Here is a 22,248-nt window from a genome sequence, read left to right as displayed (position 1 = left end):
AAATGTACTTCCACAAGGATAAAATTACTGTTGGTCCACTGTACTGAAAAATAAGTAGCTATGTACGTTTTTTAAAGTTTAATGATTTGCGTGTTTTTATTATTATTGTCGTTACGACATATAATGTCCACCAATATTAGATTTTACAGCGCAAATGAAAACCAAACGTCAGATCGACATTTTATTATCTAATTATAAAACCCTCATAGGAAGTCATTTTAAGCTGTCCTTGTTACACATAGGCTACTTACTATTATAATAACACTAAATTATGCATAATTACATGCAATTAACCCTAAGCCAAACCCTAATCCTAACCATAGAGTACATGTAGTTAATTAATATTACGCAGTACTTAAATGTATAATTACACTGTAACAAGGACACCTAAAAATAAAGTGTATCCCAGTCATGCACAGTTACCAGCACTGTTTCGTCACAGACTATCATAAGCAACTATCATTTTTCCTAGATTTGTAATACTGTACAGTAGCCTATACTATGAGTGTAGAAGTGTAAGCTTTAGGACACTGCCATCGTGTGGAAACACGTTGTATTATTATTATTTTTTTTTTAAATATTATCTCATCAGTAGAATCGTAAATCGGTCGTCTCGACGCCCCTCGTGTTCTCTTCTGCTTCTGAGATTCAGTCTGTGGTTGCAGTCATTGAGGCTCGCAGCCATTTTTCAGCTGGTGAAACTTTTTCTCAAGTATTTTATTGCGAACACGGGATCTGTCAGTAGTGGTCTCAAAGGTAAGATATGCATAGGACCTATTACTTTATTTAGTTTACCTGTTTGGCCTTTTCGGTTCAGTTCTATCTTCTGTGTGCAGTTTATATCGCATTACATTAACGTAAACAATATACATACAATAATAAGCTGCTATTGTAAAGTTTTCATTTCCTTAAACCATCTTCTTCAAAGCTATTTAGAGATTGAGAGTTAAGAATAGAATGGTGTATTATGCTTTATGCGTCAAAACAATATCTTTAAACAATTTTCATTATATCACAGTCATTTGCAGTGTCTGCCATGTATCTTGAGGAGATCTCCCACACGACTGGAGTGACTTTGTTCCTCTGTGCCTTCGCTCTGCTTTTGCTGCTTCTCCACGGTCGACGGAGAGAACCAGGCTGTTCCTTGCCCCCAGGTCCCACACCTTGGCCTCTAGTGGGAAACCTTTTCCAGATGGGGGAACAGATCCATTTGTCATTAACAAACCTGAGGGTTCAGTATGGAGATGTGTTCCAGATGAAACTGGGTTCTCTTGTAGTGGTCGTTTTGAGCGGCTATTCTACCATCAAGGAGGCTTTGGTACGTAAAGGAGAGGTGTTTGCTGGACGTCCTGACTTCTTTACCTTTTCTGCAGTTGCTAATGGCACCAGTATGACGTTTAGTGAGAAGTATGGAGAAGCTTGGGTGCTTCACAAAAAGATCTGCAGAAACGCCCTGAAGACCTTCTCCCAAGCTGAGTCGCGAGACTCAAGCGCTTCTTGTCTTTTGGAGGAACGTATCTGTGCGGAGGCCGTAGATATGATGGAGGCTCTGAAGAAACAAGCAGATGAGGTTGGAGATTCAGGGCTCGACCCAGTTAAGTTGCTAGTGACTTCAGTTGCCAATGTGGTTTGCACTCTGTGTTTTGGGAAGCGGTACGCCCATGACGATAAAGAGTTCCTCACCATCGTCAACATCAATAATGAAGTGCTGCGCCTCTTTGCTGCAGGGAATCTGGCGGACTTTTTCCCCATTTTCCGCTACCTGCCCAGTCCGTCTCTGAGAAAGCTGCTCCAGTACATTGACAGAATGAACAACTTCATGGAGCGCAACATCAGTGAACATCTCATCACCTTTGATAGGGTAATAATGTTAAAATAAACCGATGAGAAGACAAATGCATTCCTGTAGAAGTCTTAACATACAATATCTATTTCAGATGGTTAACTTAAAGAAAAAATTATATTTCTAGCAAAAAGAGAAAGGATTAGTATGCTACATACTGTAATATATGCTCACCAATCCTGCATTTATTTGATCCAAAGTAAAGCAAGAACAGTCAAATTTTGAAATATTTTTACTATTTAGAAAGAACTGTTTTCAATTTGAATATATTTGAAAATGTGATTTATTCCTCTGATTTCAAAGCTGAATTTTTAGCATCATTACTCCAGTCACATGATCATTCAGAAATCATTGTAATATTCTGATTTGCTGCTCAAAAAAAAAAAACATTTATTATTATTATTGTTATGTTGAAAACAGCTAATGAATAGAAAGTTCAGAAGAACAGCATTTATCTGAAATAATTTTTGTAACATTATAAATGTCTTTATCGCCACTTTTTATCAATTTTAAGCATTCTTGCTAAAGAAAGGTATTAATTTCTATAATCACTCTGTGTTTTTGAAATAAATAATTTTCAATAATTATTAAAAATGGATTAAAATCATTAAAAAGCTTATCTATTTAAAATAGATGACAGTATGCTATCATGGTACTTTTTACACATTGTGGTCAGTAACTCAGTAACAATTTCATCCAAAGTATACTCTGTTCCTTTGAAGTGAGTTTCAGTTTATACAAACTAAAATATTCACACGCATAGTTGAATTTGATGTAAACGGCCTTGAGGAAAGCACACATGCATACTGTGCATTGCCAGGAACAAGATGGATATAGATGTGATGTAAAAATGAGTATAGGTCAACAGTTTATTTTTCCACATTTAAAATATTTTGCCAGTCTCTTTCTCAATGTTTTTGTACAGAACTGTATCCGGGACATTACTGATGCCCTAATAGCAATGTGTGAGGACAGGCAGGAGGACGAGGAAACAGCCATGCTCAGCAACTCGCAGATCATCCACAGTGTCATTGACATCTTCGGAGCGGGTAAGAGACCCACAGTCAAGAGAATGAATGTGCACAACATTATACTTTTAGAAGTAGAACAGAAAAATGGTTTTCTCTCTGCATATCCTGAATTATGAGCATGTGCGAATGGATCTAGAAGCATGAATGCAGATTACATTAGGTAATAATAATTCATAAACTGTGTCGACATGTTTCATAGAACTTTGAGACACTGCCTGACATAATCACATGCCTTCCAGAACTGCAGTCCTCCATGAGATAATATTGTGCTAATAGCTTTGCTTGTTAAAACATGCATTCACTTCCAGAACCAGATGTTTTTCTTGGCTCTGTGTTGTTGTTACAGGGGAGGCACTTGAGACTGATAAGACCTAGAGTTCTTCTGAGAATTTGGTTTAAATTTGTCTGCTCTTGGCTCATTCTATTCATTCCTGTTTCAGTTTATGCATCTTGGTAGTTCTAGTTCATTAAAGAATGTTAAACAAACACCCATGAGGAGCTCAAACTGCTCATTTTCATTCTTTCAGCCTGAGAATGTTGTGGTTTTTCACCACACACCACATCTTCTGCCAATTTGGTTGCTCACTTGCTAATTGTGACATGTCTCTTGAGGCTGTTTACAGATTTTGATCATAACCGATGCTTTTTTTTCTCATAGGTTTTGACACTATCATCACCGGTTTGCAGTGGAGCCTTTTATACCTGATCAAGTTTCCAGACATCCAGGCTAAAATCCTTCAGGAGATAGGTGAAGTCTCAAAAGGGGCAATCAGGACAACATTGTGATTACTAGAAAACAAAACAAAACAATTTCCCATCATGCATATCCCTTTCTTTAGCTGTTCTGCGACATCTTGGGCTGCATTAGCTGTGGTTTGTGGTTTTTATTCAGACAGATACAGGAAACCGAAAATAATATACAATTTGATTCAGTAATTTGGACGCATACCTTAAAAGATGCAAGACTGATAGTGAAAAAAGTAAATGTTTTCTTCCTGTGGCCTCTTTTTAATTTGGTCTTTTAGAAAATCAGGAACTTGCCATAAACAGGAAATTATTTTGTTTAAATGAAATGTTATCTACAGGGTTATTGAGTGACTGCAACTGGAGAAATCTGAAAGAAATGTAGTAAGATGAACTGCATGCTATTTCTTTTTTCTTTTCAGATTAAATATAGTAGATCAAATTTGCAGTTTGCAAGCTATAGTTTACAAGCTTGTGTACTTTTTGTCCTAAAATGAAGTCTCTTTTGCAGTGGGTGGGTGGTATCTTGTAAATAAATTGCAGGGGTCAACTACACATCTACACGCAAAGAGCTCATATTTCTGGCCTTCATACCCTCAGGGCTTAGTCCACTCGGTTCTCACATGATTGGTCACAGTAATGTGTTGATGCCAGACTGCCTCTGAGTTGTGTAATGGGAGCATTTCAGTGCTAAAACAGTTTATGAGGTCCAAAATAATACTGGCAAATCCAGTTTAAAGTTCATATGGTATTTCTTCATCTTCTGTTCTGGTCATTTATTATTTGTTGCATGCACTTTCCTAGAAAACCAGGTTGGTATGAACAGGCTACCACAGTTTAAAGACAAGCCAAACATGCCGTACACAGAAGCTTTCATATATGAAGTGTTCCGTCATGCATCCTATATGCCTTTCACCATACCTCACTGGTGAGTCCATGTTTCTCTCTTTATGTTGATGTTATCACTTTAACCATATGACTGTATTGATAAACAGATACCCACATTCCTTTTTTTGTTCTCCATCATGTTATCTAGTACAACTGATAACGTTACACTAAATGGATACTTCATTCCCAAAGACACATGTGTGTTCATCAACCAATATCAAGTCAATCATGACATGTAAGTATCCGGCCACATTCTTTTTTGTATTTGTAAGGCTCTCTCCTTATTAAATGAATTTTATATTTTATATACATACAATATTTTTTGTCTTTATTTACTAAAAAGAGATATTTGGGGTGATGCTGAGGCTTTCCGACCTGAACGTTTCCTTACCCTGTCTGGCCATCTAAACAAAAACCTGACTGAGAAGGTAATGATATTTGGTATTGGAATACGCCGCTGCCTTGGTGACAGCTTTGCCCGTCTGGAGATGTTTGTGTTCTTAACCACCCTGCTGCATCGGCTGCACATTCAGAATGTTCCAGGGCAGGAGCTTGACCTGAGCTCTACATTTGCCCTCACCATGAAGCCCAGGCCCTTCCGAATAAAAATCTCAACTCGTAACTAAGCTATTGCACCTCAGAATGATTGCCAAAATCATAGAACGAAGCTAATGTTGGGCATCACTGAACCACAAAGCTAATTAACCACTAGTCTTTATTTCTCATGTGGTCTATTCAGCTCAACTGTTACTTGAATATTTGCTATTGCACACAATTGTGTATTTTAAGCATGTCCTTGCATTATTTGTGATAATACATTATAGCTAAGCATTTAAGTTACTAGCACAGATATTTGAAGGCATCATTTAAATGACACTGAAGGTTTGAAGAGGCCTTTCTGTTGAAAAGCTGCTTTGTGTTAAACTGAATCATCAGTGTGAGAGAATCAGAATTAATGGTGTTGGTGATTTTGCATTAATGAACAAATCTTTTTAATAATTAATAAAATTCAGTTTAATATCAATTTACTATAAAATATTATAGTCTCAAATTATATTTACTGTGAAGTTGTCATATTACTGAACTCTGTTAACTGTCTTATTTGTAACATCAAGGAATGTAATAGAATATAGGACAAAATTTGCATTTAACACTTGTTTCATTTTTCAAGTTTGTGAAGAGAGCGGACTGTTTCAGATCTGTTTGTTTCTTACAATAATGCATAAGCTGGTATTGATGAAGGAACATTTAAAGGTTTGGGGTTTTTAAAGAAATGTATTATTTTTATTTAGCAATAATGCATTAGATTGCTCAAAAAGGGACAGTCAAGATTTGTACATTGTTAGAAAAAGCTATTTCAAATAAATGCAACTGTTTTAACATTGATAATAATAAAAAAAATTCTTCAGCAGCAAATCAGCATATTAGAACGATTTCTGAAGGATCATGTGACACTGAAGAAAATTCAGCTTTGCCTTCACATAAATAAATTACATTTTAAAATATATTAAAATAGAAAACAGTTATTTTAAATGATAATATTTTACAATATTACTACTTTTATTGTATTATGATCAAATTAATGCAGACTTCTTTAAAAAAAACATTGACCACATAGGTTTGAATTGTAGTGTATGAGCATTAAATAAACTAAAATACAGTAATTATGCATGCAATTTACTTTAAAGCTTAAATTTTAAAGTCAATTTTAAGTATCCCTATATAGCGCTCTCCAGTTATTCTGGCACTTTGTGCACTTGTATTGCTTCATATTTCCCCTGTTTACAGGCTGTAAAACAGGACTCTAAATTCATGGAGATTGCCATTGTCCTCAAACCTGTCATGTTTCAGTAGAAAATTAATATTTAAAGGAATTAAGGACTCTTTTCAACAGTCAAGTCACATTTATTTATTTAGCACTTCATAAAATACAGATTTTACACAATTTGGAAAATGTCAAAAATCATTTTTTCAGCTCAGTTTTAGTTCAATTCAGTAACTGTAAATATTGCAAGGTTCATCAATTATACTGTATATGAAACAAGCTCAGTTCAGCTCTACAGAAGGCAATAGCGCCATTATTCAGCTCGGTTTAGGTCATTAACAGTGTCAGAGTTGAAAAGTGTTTCTCTCGGATATTGTTTTCATCTGATGTCAGTGCAGTTAAATTGAAGCTTGTTGTTATGGTAGGGCACATGAGGCTGCTCCATTGACAAAGCTGAAATTACATCTCCGAGGGCACTCAGTGATTTGTTAATAGAGTTTGCCTCCTGGGGAAAAACATGGTGGCAAACAGATTGTGAGAGGTGTTAGAAAAAATCTAAGACAAAAGTTGGGGGTGAAAAATTCTGGACTAAAAGTGGGGGAACAATTTTCAAAGTAAACATTTTAAATTTTAAAACAACAGTCAAGAAGACGAGAAGTATTTGGATACTTTCTTATTGTAAACATTTTTTGAACATTTTTATAATCTTTGCAAAAGTGATGCAAGAGCATTTTGATGCTCAGGTGCACTTGAAGCCAGCATGACTTTCTGGGACCACTTGAAATTAGCTTTTATATTTTATTTGGTCCAAACAACCTTCAGCTGGTCTTCTTTGGCTCTAGTTTTTGCTGCTCATTCACTTCCTGCCAGGTCCACTAGACTAAGCTTCCTGAAACTCATGCTCCCATTGGTCAGATTCCGGCTCTCAAACATGATGCCAATGATTAGGTGAGAGCGGGAGCTCTCTACATTCATCTCTACAAAGGGATATAATAAAAAAACAAATATCTCAAAATAATTCTATGTAAAATTTACAATTTGCTCTAAATCTGCATTGTTTGAGGCAAGACACGTGTCTCTCTTATATATAATAACAACCCTAAATCTTTCATTCAGGCCTGTTCTCAGACACATTATACAGTTAAACTCAAGGGCCTCCTTCTTTGTTATTAAAGCAATTAATCCAAACCCTTTAGCCGGAGTCTTTTAAAGTTACATACTTGTGGCCGCAATGTGGTGGTTTGCACAGCCCTACTCAAATAATGCAAAGAGTTCGCCAGCGCTGGTGTCCTCTTTTGTTTCTGCTCCCTGGGCGAACACAAGCCCCTTTCTGTCCCTCTCAATTTCAACTCGCTTGCTGAAAGCTTCAGCGGGGCTCACAAAGAGATCCTGTAGGCGGTCATTGTACAGCTCCAGCATGCAGGCTGAAACCTGAGAATGGGCAAAAGAAGGAGGTTTAATGACTATTGTACATCATCAGCACAGCTCAAGAAACACATACTAAGTGTACCTTAAACTCAAATTTAGACTCATTATCCTGGATGATCTCAGAGATCTTGGTGAATGTTCTTGGAATGATTGGGTTGCTTCGATCTCGGTCTCCAACCATTGTGAAGGTTTTCGCTGAACCCGTATGGCCATACACATAAATGCATACGTTAAATCCATCGATCGCACACTATATTAGCCAAGGAAAAATTTGTATCTTAACTTCTTTGGGAAATCTGCCCAAATGCCACATTTTGTATATATTTAAAATAAATAGTTCTCTAAAAAAATTACATTTTGTTTGTCATTTAACAAGTTTATTTCTTCTGTGGAATACTGAAGGGAAAATTCTAAATAATGTAGTTCTTCGCTCTTTTTTAGCCTCTGAAACTAAGAATATAGCAGACAGATTTGAATTTTTGAGTGAGCTATTCCTTTAAAGTGCCCCTATTATGGGTTATGAAAGGTTCATATTTTGGTTTTGTAAGTACTTGTTTCAATGATTCAGAGTCGACCCTTTCTTTTGAGAGACAACTTTATACATGGTGCACTTTCAGATTTTTTTTTTTTTTTTTAAATGGACTGCTTTTATTCAGCAAAAATGCATTAAATTGCATTCAGTTCAGTACTGTACACTGGTTTCAACACAAACATTAAAAATGTCTTTCGACCCAAATTTTGAATGGTAGTGTGCATATCAAGAATATTCTTCATTTAAGCCTGGCAAATCATTAAAAACCTTACATGGGCAGAAAGTGCATGTAGCTAGTTTTCAGTTCTTTTTTTTTTGTTTTTTTTTTTTTTTTTTTTTTTGGCATTCATATATGTTTGAATACAACCATAAAATATAAAAAACAATGTCTGGGAAAGCAGTCAAGGGTCTTGGAGATATTTGGCCCAAAGCCACAGAATAAATAATATACTCACAAAAGGGATTTTCCCTTTTGTGGTCATAACTGTCTGGCAACAATTCCTATTTAAGAAACATTTTTATGTCTTCAGTCAAACTGTATGATGTCATATACAGTACTATGCCTTTCATGTCCTCCACCAATGTTGTAGTAATTTTTCCTCAAGGTTCTTTCAGTTCCACACAGGCAAGGAATATGAAGCCATAAATGGCAAAACAAGAAAAACTGATTCCAAGCAATTCAATCGCTATGACATTTAATATTAGTTTAGACTATACACTGAAAGATATGTTTTTCTTGGCTATCGTCACCTCAGCTTGCAGTAACAATAGCTGCTGCCCCACACTTTTATCAGTTTCAGAATTTAAGAATCCATTTTTTTGGAAATCCTTCTCGAATTCCTAAAAAGAGAGAGTAATCATCAGTATTGAGTGAGAATGTGTGCAGAATAAAAGTTTGTGTGCCATACTCTGACTCTTTCATTCAGCTCTGCTGTCCATGCCTCAGTTGTGTCAGTCTCAAAGAATAACAAAGAAAGAATTTAATATATAAGCATTCATAAAGAGACTACTATGCATTTACACAGTAATTAATTTATTATATTTACCAATGATAGTGGATTTAGCCCCTGCTCTGATGCACTCCAAAGCCACCTGCATGACCTCATGATGGAGTAATCTGGCTTGTGAACTTGGCTCCACCTGTGGCTCCACTCTGAGTTATCATGTGCAAATTAGTTAGCAGATGCTTATGTTGCTATTTTGATAGTTTTAAACTATATTCTGACTCTTTAGAAACCATGCCATGCTCCCACATTTTCTGCTGTGCATCCTCTTGTTCCTCGTGGCTCTTCTGCCTGGACCCTTCCACGGTTTGGTCAAGACTTTCTTTAAACTCTGCCAGAATTTTTTGGTTGTCTTCTGCCATTTGTTCAAACTGCTGTTTAGCCTCTGTTAGCTTAGCATAAACATGATGAGCCTGGAATAAATAATGCAAGAAAGCTTGTTCAGTCATTATAAATTTGTAGGCCAGATTTCAAGGCTAAAAGTAAGATTTTGTTAGCAATTCATGTTTAATTTTTGAAATATGACTGTGTCAGTGATGGCTGTGTGGAGTTCATGTTGTGGAACAAAAAACAGAAGTGTCTTTAAGTAATGTTAATGGTAAACCTGTTGAATAACAGCACTGAGGAGGCGAGCATATGCTGACACACGCTCTTGTCCTTTCCTGAGCATTGAGATCTCTCGCTCCCTCTTCAAGAGGTTATCCTTCAAAATCTCCAGCTGAGCTTGAGCTCTATCTAGTGGTACATCTGGGTCACTGCTTTCCTGTTAGCAGAGCAGAGTTCAGTTTCGCATTGTCTCGCATCGATAAAAATCAATGCCTGGTAAATATTACAACATGTCCTGCTTACAGGGAATCTTTTAGAATGAAGATATTCTTCACTGCTGGAAGTGATGTTTGTATTGATTCTCCTACCTTTTCTTCAGATGTATATTTACATGTATATATTTATATAATTTATATTATATATAAATATATTTAATATAGAAATATAACATATTTTTCTTAAATATATTCATGCATTTGTGTTTATTTATATCTACATAATAAATATACAAAGTACACACACATTGCATAATTTGTTTATTACATAAACAAAAAAAAATTATTTTGGAGGCGATTATTAATCATTAGACACCACTAATATATATAAAACTTAAAATATATATATATGATTTATTCTGAAGCAATATTCTTATCAGTTTTCTATCAGCTGTGACACATAAATCTGCATGTTTTTTATATTTAATCCAAGGGCATTTTTTACCTTTATAGAACTTTCACTTTCAAATTCTTACATTTAATCTATAAATTCAATTATAATAATGTGATTTCAAATTCTTACATTTAATCTATAAATTCAATTATAATAATGTGATTATTGTTATGTCTACGTTATCAAATTAAATCATTTTCACTGAAAAAAAAAAATACAATTGCATTGAATTATGTTATGAGATTGTTTTAAATATTGTAAATATTTTTTTGGAATATACAAACAAGAAATGATGGTGGAAGTTTAACTAAATTAAAACGCCAGTAGGTGCCAGTAGTGCGCGATTAATGAGTGAGTCACTGAGTTGTTCATTCAAGCGATTCGTTCAAACGGCTGATTCATCAGCTGCTTATGCACGGGCTATTGAAACTTTGACTCAACAGATTCGTTCAAAACACGGAATCATTCAGCAATGAATCAGCTGGTTTCTGTGCGATACACTGTGGTTTCGCCTGAAATAGTGACCTAATATAATTGTACTTGCTTATTGAAATGTTTATTTAACTATTACCTTTCTGTGCCTTGAAAGTGGTAGTAACGTTACTCTTGCTGTCCATAGAGGGTCAGAGAGCTCTTGGATTTCATCAAAAATATCTTAATTTGTGTTTCGAAGCTGAATAAAGGTTCAAAATTATTAAAAAAGACATAAGCATAATTAAATAAAAGAATTTTCATTTTGGGGTAAACTATCCCTTTAAGGCGATAGACTAAAATGTTATAGCTACTATACATGTCACTAAGATTACATCATGTGTTTCCATTTAGCCCTGAATTAGTAAATACATGCACTGTGTTCAAGTCAATGATAATTTGGGAAATAAAGGAAGTAAAACCAATCTGATGGTGCTTGTGACTCATCTTGACCGTCTCCTCCCAGTATGCGTTTTTTCTGGCCACTATTTCCTGGTAAATTTGTAGGATTCTCTTCAGGGTGTTAAGCTTATTTTGATAATGCGTCCTCATTCTAAGAGCTGTTTTTTCCTACACACACATTAATATACTTCAGTGTGCATAAAATCACAATATAGTTGTTGTTCGTCTGACTGAATGATCAGTAAACAAGCATATCACCTGATTCTCTCGTGATGCTATGAGAAAGTTCTCCTCCAGTTCTTGAATCATCTCCTGATGTCTGCTCTTCATTGCGATCATACATCTGTTGGTATAGTAACAGTCATATAGACAACTAAAATACATAGTGGCCATTTTATTTTTTTAAGTTTCTTCATGATAGTCCCTAGAACTGTTAACATTTTATATTAAATAGTTTACCATTAAAGCTTTTATTGAGAAAAAAAAAACACTTAGTGAGTCTTTTTAAACCACAATATCACTTGTGTAAAAGTGAATCATTATGGCCACTTTAATAAATTCAATTATAGTACTGAATTATGTCTAGTATAATATTAAAGTAAGACTTGTATGGTTTGGTGTTGATGAAGAGGTATACTTGAGCCTTACTAATGAAGGTACCTACGTCAAAAAGTCGCAAAACGCTGTTTTAGTTGCCTGCATACAAAATTTCTTAAATGAGTACCTTCTTTAATGCTAACACCTCTGCATTGGGCAAACAAAACCAAAATGACTCAAGGTGTGTACTGGAACCTGTTGAGATTTGTCTTTTTGAGAACTAGTATAAATTCTGGGTTTTGTCAAGAATGTGTGGTAATGAATGGCCCTTGAAGAACCAACAACACGTGGCATCAGATGAGGCATCTCATCCCCACCCTACGGCCCCAGGACAACAGAGGGAATGACGGACATGTGACTAGTGCAAGAAGAAAACAAAAACTCTTGGATAACAAAAATAATGCATTCTTGAACCAAAACATTATGGCTTAGGTTACATCTGATGGATAAATCAGAAAACAATGTAGAGTGCACAATAGTGATATCTACTTGGGTTAAACATAAACTTCTTGACATCCATTGGAGCCTCATCTTCAGGATGTTTTACACTTGCGCTTACAGAAGACACATTGGGTGCTGTGATTAAAATCGGTTTACAAATACATATACATTATTTCAGTTTTTAATTATTATTTATTTCTTTATTTAAAACTAAATGAACAGATTTAAGGTTTAATTAAATATGCAATTAAGTGAGAGTTGAGCACAAAATAATTACTGTATGCACTTTATTAAATAAACAATTACATAACTATCGTAATATTTCCACAATACCAATGAATAAACGTTTTAAATTACCTAAACATGTCTGTACATGACAAAACACATTCATATTTGTACCTTGGGTTTGTCCACCCAAAAATGGAAAAACCCAAAAATTCTGTCATCAACTACTCACCCTTCTGTCATTCCAAACCTGTATAAATTTTCCTTTTGTCTGTGGAACACAAAGGAAAATATTTTGAAGAATGTTGGTAACCAAGCAGTTTATTGTCCACTATTGAAGTCAGCAGGACTTAAAAGTGTTTGGTTGCCAACATTATACAAAGTATCTCCTTTTGTGTTACACACACAAAAAAAGAAGGCTTGGAGTAAATGATGACAGACATTTGATTTTTCGGTTGACCTTCCCTTTAAGTACTCAAATACAGAGATTATTTTCACTTCTTTTTTATGCAGTTTCTTCTTGTAACATTTTCAGTGGCATAAACATCATGTTGAAACGCTTGTTCCAGATGTGCTCGCTTAAAAGACAAAAAAACATAAATGTAAATAAATCAAACATTTTTTAAGGAAGATGGTTAATGTGCCTTTTTAATGTTTTAAAATCAAGTTTATAAAATTAGGTTAAAAATTTAATTAGATAAAGTTATTTTAGATAGGTACAGTAAGATGTCTTAAAGATTAATTAGGTGTCAGTTTAAATGTTAAGCAAATATTAGACAAAATTTAGAGCTATATTTAGATTCTGGGAGGTGACAGGAACTTTCGACCCACCTCTATCTTTATCCTGGTCTAGGAGTGTATTATGGATGTTATATGGTCTACGCCACTGGACATCTTCTCTCAGATCAGGAACACTGCCTGGCAGTTCCTCTGATGACCCAGTGGGATGAGAAAGTACCGCTCGTGTGGAGACCACTGGATCATCCTGATATCGAGAAAGGTCAGTGGTCTCCCAGGCACCTAGATGTAGGTAAAGAAAACACTGTGTTTTAGCCTGATATAAGAAAATTAGATGTTCATAGCCATCATGGTTTGGTTTTGAATCCTCTCATGAAGTAATATTTTATACAGTCTAAAATCACCCCAATAACAGGGACAACAGCCCATTGATAAACACTACTGAGTAAGGATAAATAGGCCTATATATCAGAGGCGTATCCTCCGAAGAGGCAAGAGAGTGCCTCCTCAAAAAATTGGATATGAAAGAAAATTTGAAATACAAACCCACCCCAACAAATATTACAAAATATAACAATAAAGTGTATAAATCACTTGGTTTTCTAAAGAAACACTGTCCAACAGCGGCATCAGTGGATTAAAGTTACAGTGGGAGTCTGCGTCTGTTATGTCTCCACTGAGCCTATCAGGTTTTAATATGAGCCTATCATATTTTAATAAATATTACAAAATATAACAATAAAGTGTATAAATCACTTGGTTTTCTAAAGAAACACTGTCTAACAGCGACATCAGTGGGTAAAGTTACAGTGGGAGTCTGCGTCTATTATGTCTCCACTGAGCCTATCAGGCATATCCTCCGAAGAGGCAAGAGAGTGCCTCCTCAAAAAATTGGATATGAAAGAAAATTTGAAGTACAAACCCACCACAACAAATATTACAAAATATAACAATAAAGTGTATAAATCACTTGGTTTTCTAAAGAAACACTGTCCAACAGCGACATCAGTGGGGTAAAGTTACAGTGGGAGTCTGCGTCTGTTATGGCTCCACTGAGCCTATCAGGTTTTAAGTATAGAATGTAAAAAACATGGACGTAGTGTCCGTGACGTTACCCGTAGGTTTCCGAAGAGCATTTTTGAAGCCTAAAGTAGGTGGAGCTGACTGTGCCATCTTGGCCGCGCGTCACTCCCGGATAATCGAAAATGTGCAAAAAGGCCGGAGTTGGTTGCTGAAACCACACCCACCTATCTCGACGGTGGTGACAGCAGCGGCAATCCTCCTGTCACTCAAGTGGCCATGCCCTTAATTATGCAGAACTTTAAGGCTTAATATAATTTAAACGGATGAGTTATAAAAAGTTCACCCCTCACAGCTGTCATGAAGGGCAAAATTAGTTAAAACCTTAACAGACCCCCCGTGCGGTGGTTTAGTAGAGTGTAATTGCAACTGAATGGGAAAAGGTCATGTGAGAGGACTCATTGCCTCTAACGTGATATGATTGAATATGACTATTTATGATCGGCTGTGATTGGTTCATGCAATAAATTCCACCTCTTGTGTTTGTGCATGTTCTGCATTTGCAAATCAGTCTGAATGATCAATATAATAGTCTTAATGGGAAGACTAATTAAAAAAAAGTTGGTAAACAACTCACACACTTACATGTAGATATAACCACTTTGTTACATCTAAATAAGACTTGAAATGGCCTTTTTAGTGTTTTTAGTGAGTAACTGGCTTTAAAGTAAATCTCTGTGCCTGTGACCAGTATCTACCAAGCTTTGATGACTGATGATTCGAAAAATTAAAAAATAGTTAAAAGTTAACTATTAAAAAGAATAGCTGAACATAAGTTCTTAATAAAATATATATTTTAAATTGTTACTGCCTTGAGTTATTATTTTGAAAAAGAAAAAAAAAATCCTGTGAGGGCTTTGCCTCCTTATTTCAGAAAACTGCTGCACACCACTGGTATATATAGAGAGAGAGAGAGAGAGAGAGAGAGAAAGAGAGAGAGTCTGATAACAAAAATTTAAGTGATGTATTAAGATGAACGGAAGGAGTAGGCACTTATGTGAATGTGATATTTACTTACATTGTTTTGCTGCTGGGGCAACAGTATGGTTACGTAACTTCCTGCCCATAAAGTTCAAAGACATAGACACATTTTCTGCTCCAGAATTGACATACATGGTGCCAGAGTGTTCGTATCTCTGTTTTGTTTGGAAATGATACAAAGCACACATGTCACAATGATACATTGCAACACTGTTTGCAAGTTACACTCAGCCGTGGCTGTACACGACAAAAGCAGAATTCCTTCACAAACATGCAAACTGAGCAATGCTGTTCAATAAGGTACATGCAACTTAAACAACAGCCTTTTCACAACAAATTTTAGAAATAGTCTCTATATTCTCCATCCATCTGAATATATATTTAATAGAACAGTCAAATCAACCTTCATAGCATTTTGCTAACCAGGATTAAGGAGTGAGGGTGTGAACACTCTTTTCGCTATATAAACAAAAGCTACCTCTGGCTATAGACAGAAAAAAAATTACATTGAATACATTTTGGTGAATCTGTCAGATAAACATTAACATAATCAGTGAAATCATTACTATCGACTTTACGAATCAGATTAAAGGAATCAGTAAATCAGAGGCATTACCTGGATTCAGGATGACACTTGACTGTGGTTAGTTGTAGGAAGACCTGGCTTGCAAACATAATAGAGAAAAACTGGAAAGATGCTTGTTTTTGTGAGGAACCAAACTCTCAACGCTTGTTAAATATTAACCTCAGTGGATGAGGTTTCAGGTGGGATTAGTTTGCTTGAATGGCCGACACAAGCTGCAGACTGTCATCAGGTTTCCAATGTGTGAGATAGAGATTGTAACTAGATCTAGACAGGTCTATCTCTCTAGTACAATGCTAATTGAAAACCTGCATTGTGATCATCCATCAGGTTTGTGAATTACTGTCTTCCCTTAAAAACAATAATTAATGAATTGAGAACCATATGATCGGACATCATGTTCTCATGACCTGCCTGGTATCTGTCTCCATGCACCTGCACTGTAAAAAAAGAAAAAATATAGTAAAAGAATAACAGCTGAAATATAGTATACTAATATTATATTTCCATAAATTATAATAAAGATCTGAATTATTCTAAAAATGCCTCTTTTTACTATATAAATACAATTGCCTTGTTAAACTTAATATCAATTTTTTCCATAAATAATCAAGTAGCCTAATTTGTGCTTTTAACTTGCTTAACTTACTTTTTTTAAGTCAAATTGTGTGCATTTTATAATATTAAATCATTCTACATTAAAGTCAATTTATATATATACATATAGTTCTTTATATAGTACAGACTGTTTCTATATGGAAAGGTACATATATATATATATATACATATATATATATATATATATATATATATATGTAACATTCCTGTCCTATTGAAGGCAAAATAAATGTAATAAACTATAGTTCATCCTTCTGTCAATTATTACAGCGTTTTAATATGCTTACTCAGTAGAATAAAAAAAAAACTTTGCAATATAAATTATATAATTAAAGCTGTCAAGTGAGTTACACTTGTTGGAAAAACCCCAGTTGAGTTGCGCAAATGTTGAAAATCTTAATTTAATACATATGGAGATTACATTGAGCAACTATAGTAAACCAACATACCTGGTTGTGCTAGTGGATGTTAGGCAGAAATGTTTGAACATCACAAATTCCATATAGTAGATGCATATTCATATGTCAAATAAAGAAACAGGCTAGTTTAGACTAGAGGTTTACATGATCAAGTATAGGGTGTTAGGAAATACTGGAAAAACAGTAGTAGGTCAATCCTGTTTCTAAATGCGTGTCCCAACAGCTACATTCAAAAAACAGCAATGACTGGCTGTATCGTAGACAGTCAATCTAGACAGACCAGTCAATCTTTTGTCCAAGGAATGTGAATTGATAGGTAAGTAGTCTTGTCGTTGCCATAATTTGGTTGGTGTATATAGAAGAATGAAGTAGAACTGGAAACATTGCTTGTCTCATTTTGTTCTTCTGTGGCCTTTTCTAACGAATTCTGTTAATTAACCAGTTGTTTAATCTGATACAGTACATAATGTGCTATAATATCCACTGAACCATGGTAAAAAAAAAAAAAAAAATAATAATAAAATAAAAATTTCTCAACACAATGCTAGTGAATGAATTCCATAAAAAGCTTCACATAAATTGCTTGCAAAAATTGCGTAAAACTGTCTACATCTTGCATGCTTGACGGCGTGTAGCCAGCAGCCAGAGTATTCACATTGCGTACTTTTGGCAACAGCATCTCATCCTGGGAACAAATACATTTATATGTGTGTTTAACATGGAGGCCCAATTTTTTATTTTTTTTATTAATAAATAAATATATTAATAGTTAAATAAATAAAGGAATAAATTAAATGAAAAACCAAATATAATATATTTTTAATTAAACTGGGACCTAAATTATTTTTTTTTCTTTATTTATTATTTTCTCTATTTATTCTTAAAGTTCATTATTAACTATATTTATTTAACTTTATTTTGTATTACTCACTCCAGTGCATTGGGATAAAGCTTGCTTTTAAAAAAAAAAAAAAACACCTGACTCAGCTGTAACCTTTGTTCATTGCATACATGTATGCACACAGAAATGTTTAATTGTGGTTTTACTCAAGGTTGCACTATTTTTAACTAGCCTGCTATAAAACAGCTTAGAAAACAAACTCAACAGACATTCCTTTAATTTGTGAAGAAGACGACTCTCTGCACCTAATTTCAGGTTCAAGTGTTGCATGAGCTAAGACAATCTCTGTCTGTTGTTACTATCCAAGCTGGCTGCCATACCAGTGGAAAACATTATAGGCCTATGCCTCCTGAGTTCCCTAAATAATACATTTGAAGTGAGTTGGCCTTTCATGACCACAATTTGTTTGTGTGTTCACATTCCAAATGGCATAAAAGTAACCAAAATTCATACCATTCTGATGAAAAGCACCAGAGGATTAAAAAAAATGAAAACACAAAAAAACCCATGAATTTCTTTATGTTAGTTATTTAAATTAAGTTAAGTAAATAAATTACTGATACTGCACCTTTAAAAGAAAAAACCAGGCAGCCCACGGTTTTTCTTTTAGCGTACCATGGGAGCGGGTGTTTAATAGGGGAAGGAGTCAACGCCCTGCTGTAGCGCAAGTTAAACTGATGTTGCTAGGTGGGGTTCTCTGAGTATAAATACAGCTAACACTCTCCTCCTGCTCGCTTGCTGTGGATTCGGTCTTGGTAAGTGGGAAACTGGGATTTTCTTTACTTCTTACACGTTGTCCAACTATCGACAGTGCTGTCAGTTTTTTTTGTTAAATATATTATTGTTGAATATTTATGAAAGCGTTGTTTTTGTTTACTGAAAAAAATGCAAATGAGAATAAAAAATGTAAAAGTTGCTAATGACAGTTATGCAATAGTATTGCTTGAAGTTATAGAAAACTTGGCACACTCTGGGCTATAAAAATCCACATCCTGGTTTTGTGAGTTTAACGTTCAGTTCTTTGGTAAATCATGTGTTTCCTGTAAAACTGCTAGAAAACTTGGATGATTCATTCCTGAAAATATTCTGCTTTTTGATATACTGTGTGTATTTTAATATATTCTAACATGTATTGTAGGTTGAGCTGTTGAGTTCCAAGTGCCAAAATGTACAAACTCGGTTATTATCTTGAGCAGCTTTCCTATCAGGGAATGCAAGACAACACAGTAAGTTTATTTAGCTTTCTGGAAAATTTGAGCAGAGCCAGACTAAATGAGTCAGCTATAGGAATGTACTCCACTCCCTATTCTAGTCACTTTCATCCTGTTAAAGGGCAAGAGCTTTAGTATTTCTGTTTCCTTCCTAAAATTTGCTTCTTGAATTTTTTTATTGAACAGACTTCTTACACTGGTCTGCTGTAAGGCAGTTTATGATTATACATAGGCTATTTTTAAAGGATTTTAATAAGCTCTCTGGTGTCTTTAGGGGGGGCAGGGCACAGTGAGGCCTTTTGCTCAGTTTAATGCAGCTACCGATGCAGGTGTCTTGGACAAGGCTATCAAGACAAAAGGTAGGTATATGAATTCTGAAAAGTGAAGATGAATAAAATACATCTACATCTTTGCATTCCGCATCTGTTTGCTCTGTTGAAAGAAGTTTCTGTTCTTAGGTGTGGATGAGGTCACAATCATTGAAACGCTGGTCCGCAGGAGCAATGCCCAGCGCCAGCAAATCAAGGCAGCTTACCAGCAAGCAAATGGCAAGGTATCACATTCACTGGACCTGATATCAACACAGTCTTACTGTCTGTATCCTCCCTCACCTAAATCATTGTTCTCCTCTGTGCAGCCTCTGGATGTAGCGCTGAAAGCTGCTCTTAAAGGTGAACTGGAAGAAGTGGTTCTGAGCTTGTTGATGACTCCAGCTCAATATGATTCTTTTCTGCTCAAAAGTGCCATGAAGGTAAGATTATTTTCAGACTGCTGATATAGATAAACTTTACTCCACATAAGATTTTACATGGGCTGCATAACTTAAAGGCCTTTTCTCTTTAGGGTTTGGGCACAGATGAAGATACGCTTGTCGAGATTTTGGCCTCCAGGACCAATAAAGAGATCCAAGAGATTAAACAGGTTTTCAAACAAGGTAACCTTAATTCTTACATGAGTGTCCAGTCTTGCTTCTGTAGGGCTAACAGCCTGCAGAGTTTAGCCCTGACATGCTTTAACACACCTGCATGGAAGTTTCAAGTAATCCTGAAGACCTTGCTTGGCTGGTTTAGGTGTGTTTAATTAGGGTTTGAGCTAAACTCTGCAGGACACTGACACTCATGGTTTATGGTATGTAAATGCAGTATTTATAAAAACTGAATGTATGACTTGTATTTACAGAATATAAGAAGGATCTAGAGGCGGAGATCAAGTCTGAGACAAGTGGAGATTTCAGGAATGCCCTGCTTTCTCTCTGCAAGGTTGGGTTTGCTCATATAGTGTTTCTCAATTCTGCCCCTCCCAGTATTGGATTTTTTAGATATCTCATCTAACACATCTGATTCTACTTACAAGGAGAGTGATTTGTGACTTGAACTGGCACAACATGTTTTTGCTCATTGTTAAACTTTTTATCTGAATTCACAGGCTACCAGAAGTGAAGACAGTTTTGTGCAAGAAGACTTGGCTGACAAAGATGCCAGGGTAATTAACTGTGTATTGCAAGTATGTGGTTGGTCATTGTGTGTACATGTCTCTTTGACCTCTGATTCTGCCTGTAGGCCATGTATGAGGCAGGAGAGAAAAGAAAAGGCACAGACTGCGGCGTGTTCATTGACATCCTCACTTCAAGGAATGCTTGTCACCTGAAGAGAGGTACGGTTGACTTCCTCCACCTCCATGTTTTCAAAATAAGTAGTGAACTTTCTTCTTATCCAGTTTTATTCATAACCTTTTCTTTATATTTAGTTTTTCAGCTGTACTCCAAGTACAGTAAGGTGGATATCGCAAAAGCCCTTGATCTGGAGCTGAAGGGTGATATTGAGAACTGCTTGATTTCTGTTGGTGAGACACTGAAACCTTTTTATCTGTCTATTGCATTACATGCTGCATTTTAAAATGGTATGACATGCAATATGTTCACTGCAAACTTTTTTTTATTTGAATTGCCGCAGATGCTCTCTTAGATGTACCATACCTTTTAAGACTTGAATTACTTTCTTATAGTATGACAAGAATGCTATTTTAATGTCTTTTTACTGTATGCAGTAAAGAATGTTTTTTAAGCTTCATTTGAGCAATGAAACAGAAGCTGGTCTTTGAATGCCATTTTCAAAATAAATATTTTCCTCTTTTCTTATTGTGACTCATCTTTTCAACAGTGAAATGTATTGGAAACAAACCTGCTTTCTTTGCTGAAAAACTAAACCAGGCAATGAAGGCAAGTGTAACTGGCAATCTAATGCATCTATTTAAAATGACATTACAGCTGTTTTAAATATAGCGCAATAAAAAACTAAAAGAACCACTCGAGTTTGATTTTTGTGTTTTCACAGGGCTCTGGTTATAAAGGCAAGATCTTGACCAGAATAATAGTGAGCCGCTCTGAGACTGACTTGGCCAAAATCAAGCAAGAGTACCAGAGTAAGTTTGGCAAGAGTCTCTACCAGGACATCCAGGTAAATAAATCTCATTTAGCAAATTTTAAATATGGTCATCATTACACTATTCAATACATAAACAAAAATTAATAAATGTTATACTGTATAGATTCAGTTGTTAAAGATTGTGTTTTGTTTGTTTTAGGATGACACCAAAGGAGACTACGAGACAATCCTGCTAGCCCTGTGTGGCAATTAATTGGTGTCACTAATGAATGTATACAGATGAAGACCCACCAGCATACCACCAGCTTTCAATATACGAATTAAACACCCCATATAAACAACTGTAGTAGAATGAGAAACATTTTTTGATAAATAAAAACTTGACTAAATGTACTGTATATGTCTGTGTAAATTCATGCAAAGCTTCTAAAGTGGTGTTATGAATGGTGTATCTATTCATTTTAAAGTCATGTGGACTCTGAAAAACAAACAAAAACATGCACAAAATGGAAGTTTAATGACTCTGTGGTCTATATATATATGAAGGGGATCACATAAGCACAAATAATCACTAAGAGTTTTACTGGTTGGAATTAGGGATGGAAACTCAAGTCACAAAAGAAGGACTTTTTGCCTTTAAAGGATGATCCAGCAGGTTCTGCAAAGTGTGGCAATCTAAGGAACCCCAATAGGTCCTCAAAAATCTTATAATTTTTATATTTTATATGGCTTTTATATTGGAGAGTG

At 35.3% G+C, this 22,248-nt stretch overlaps 2 protein-coding genes across 2 annotated transcripts; both read left to right on the top strand.

The window, feature by feature from the left end:
• Positions 1-594: 594 nt before the first annotated feature.
• Positions 595-5,922, top strand: LOC109083197 (cytochrome P450 1A1). The gene is made up of 7 exons (XM_042723874.1): positions 595-756; positions 1,019-1,861; positions 2,769-2,892; positions 3,533-3,622; positions 4,423-4,546; positions 4,655-4,741; positions 4,850-5,922. Exons 2-7 carry the CDS (start codon positions 1,037-1,039, stop codon positions 5,130-5,132), a joined length of 1,533 nt encoding a protein of 510 aa, XP_042579808.1. The 5' UTR covers positions 595-756; positions 1,019-1,036; the 3' UTR covers positions 5,133-5,922.
• Positions 5,923-18,514: 12,592 nt separating this feature from the next.
• Positions 18,515-21,894, top strand: anxa1a (annexin A1a). The gene is made up of 13 exons (XM_042723872.1): positions 18,515-18,661; positions 19,045-19,132; positions 19,392-19,476; positions 19,576-19,670; positions 19,755-19,868; positions 19,961-20,051; positions 20,297-20,376; positions 20,543-20,599; positions 20,677-20,770; positions 20,864-20,959; positions 21,277-21,335; positions 21,451-21,573; positions 21,701-21,894. Exons 2-13 carry the CDS (start codon positions 19,073-19,075, stop codon positions 21,752-21,754), a joined length of 1,008 nt encoding a protein of 335 aa, XP_042579806.1. The 5' UTR covers positions 18,515-18,661; positions 19,045-19,072; the 3' UTR covers positions 21,755-21,894.
• Positions 21,895-22,248: the final 354 nt, after the last annotated feature.

The sequence above is a fragment of the Cyprinus carpio genome, chromosome B5 (genome assembly GCF_018340385.1).
Source record: "Cyprinus carpio isolate SPL01 chromosome B5, ASM1834038v1, whole genome shotgun sequence".
NCBI classification, from domain to species: Eukaryota; Metazoa; Chordata; class Actinopteri; order Cypriniformes; family Cyprinidae; genus Cyprinus; species Cyprinus carpio.
The sequence above is the reverse complement of the archived record's forward strand: the minus strand, read 5'-3'. Positions and strand labels throughout refer to the sequence as shown.

Excerpts from the sequence above, each read along its gene's own strand:
- LOC109083197 (XM_042723874.1), top strand. The coding sequence starts at position 1,037 with ATGTATCTTGAGGAGATCTCCCACACGACTGGAGTGACTTTGTTCCTC. Across the intron at positions 4,547-4,654 it reads CCTTTCACCATACCTCACTG|TACAACTGATAACGTTACAC; the intron begins GTGAGTCCATGT and ends CATGTTATCTAG. Across the intron at positions 4,742-4,849 it reads TATCAAGTCAATCATGACAT|AGATATTTGGGGTGATGCTG; the intron begins GTAAGTATCCGG and ends TTTACTAAAAAG.
- anxa1a (XM_042723872.1), top strand. The coding sequence starts at position 19,073 with ATGTACAAACTCGGTTATTATCTTGAGCAGCTTTCCTATCAGGGAATG. Across the intron at positions 20,600-20,676 it reads TGGCTGACAAAGATGCCAGG|GCCATGTATGAGGCAGGAGA; the intron begins GTAATTAACTGT and ends TTCTGCCTGTAG. Across the intron at positions 21,574-21,700 it reads GTCTCTACCAGGACATCCAG|GATGACACCAAAGGAGACTA; the intron begins GTAAATAAATCT and ends TGTTTGTTTTAG.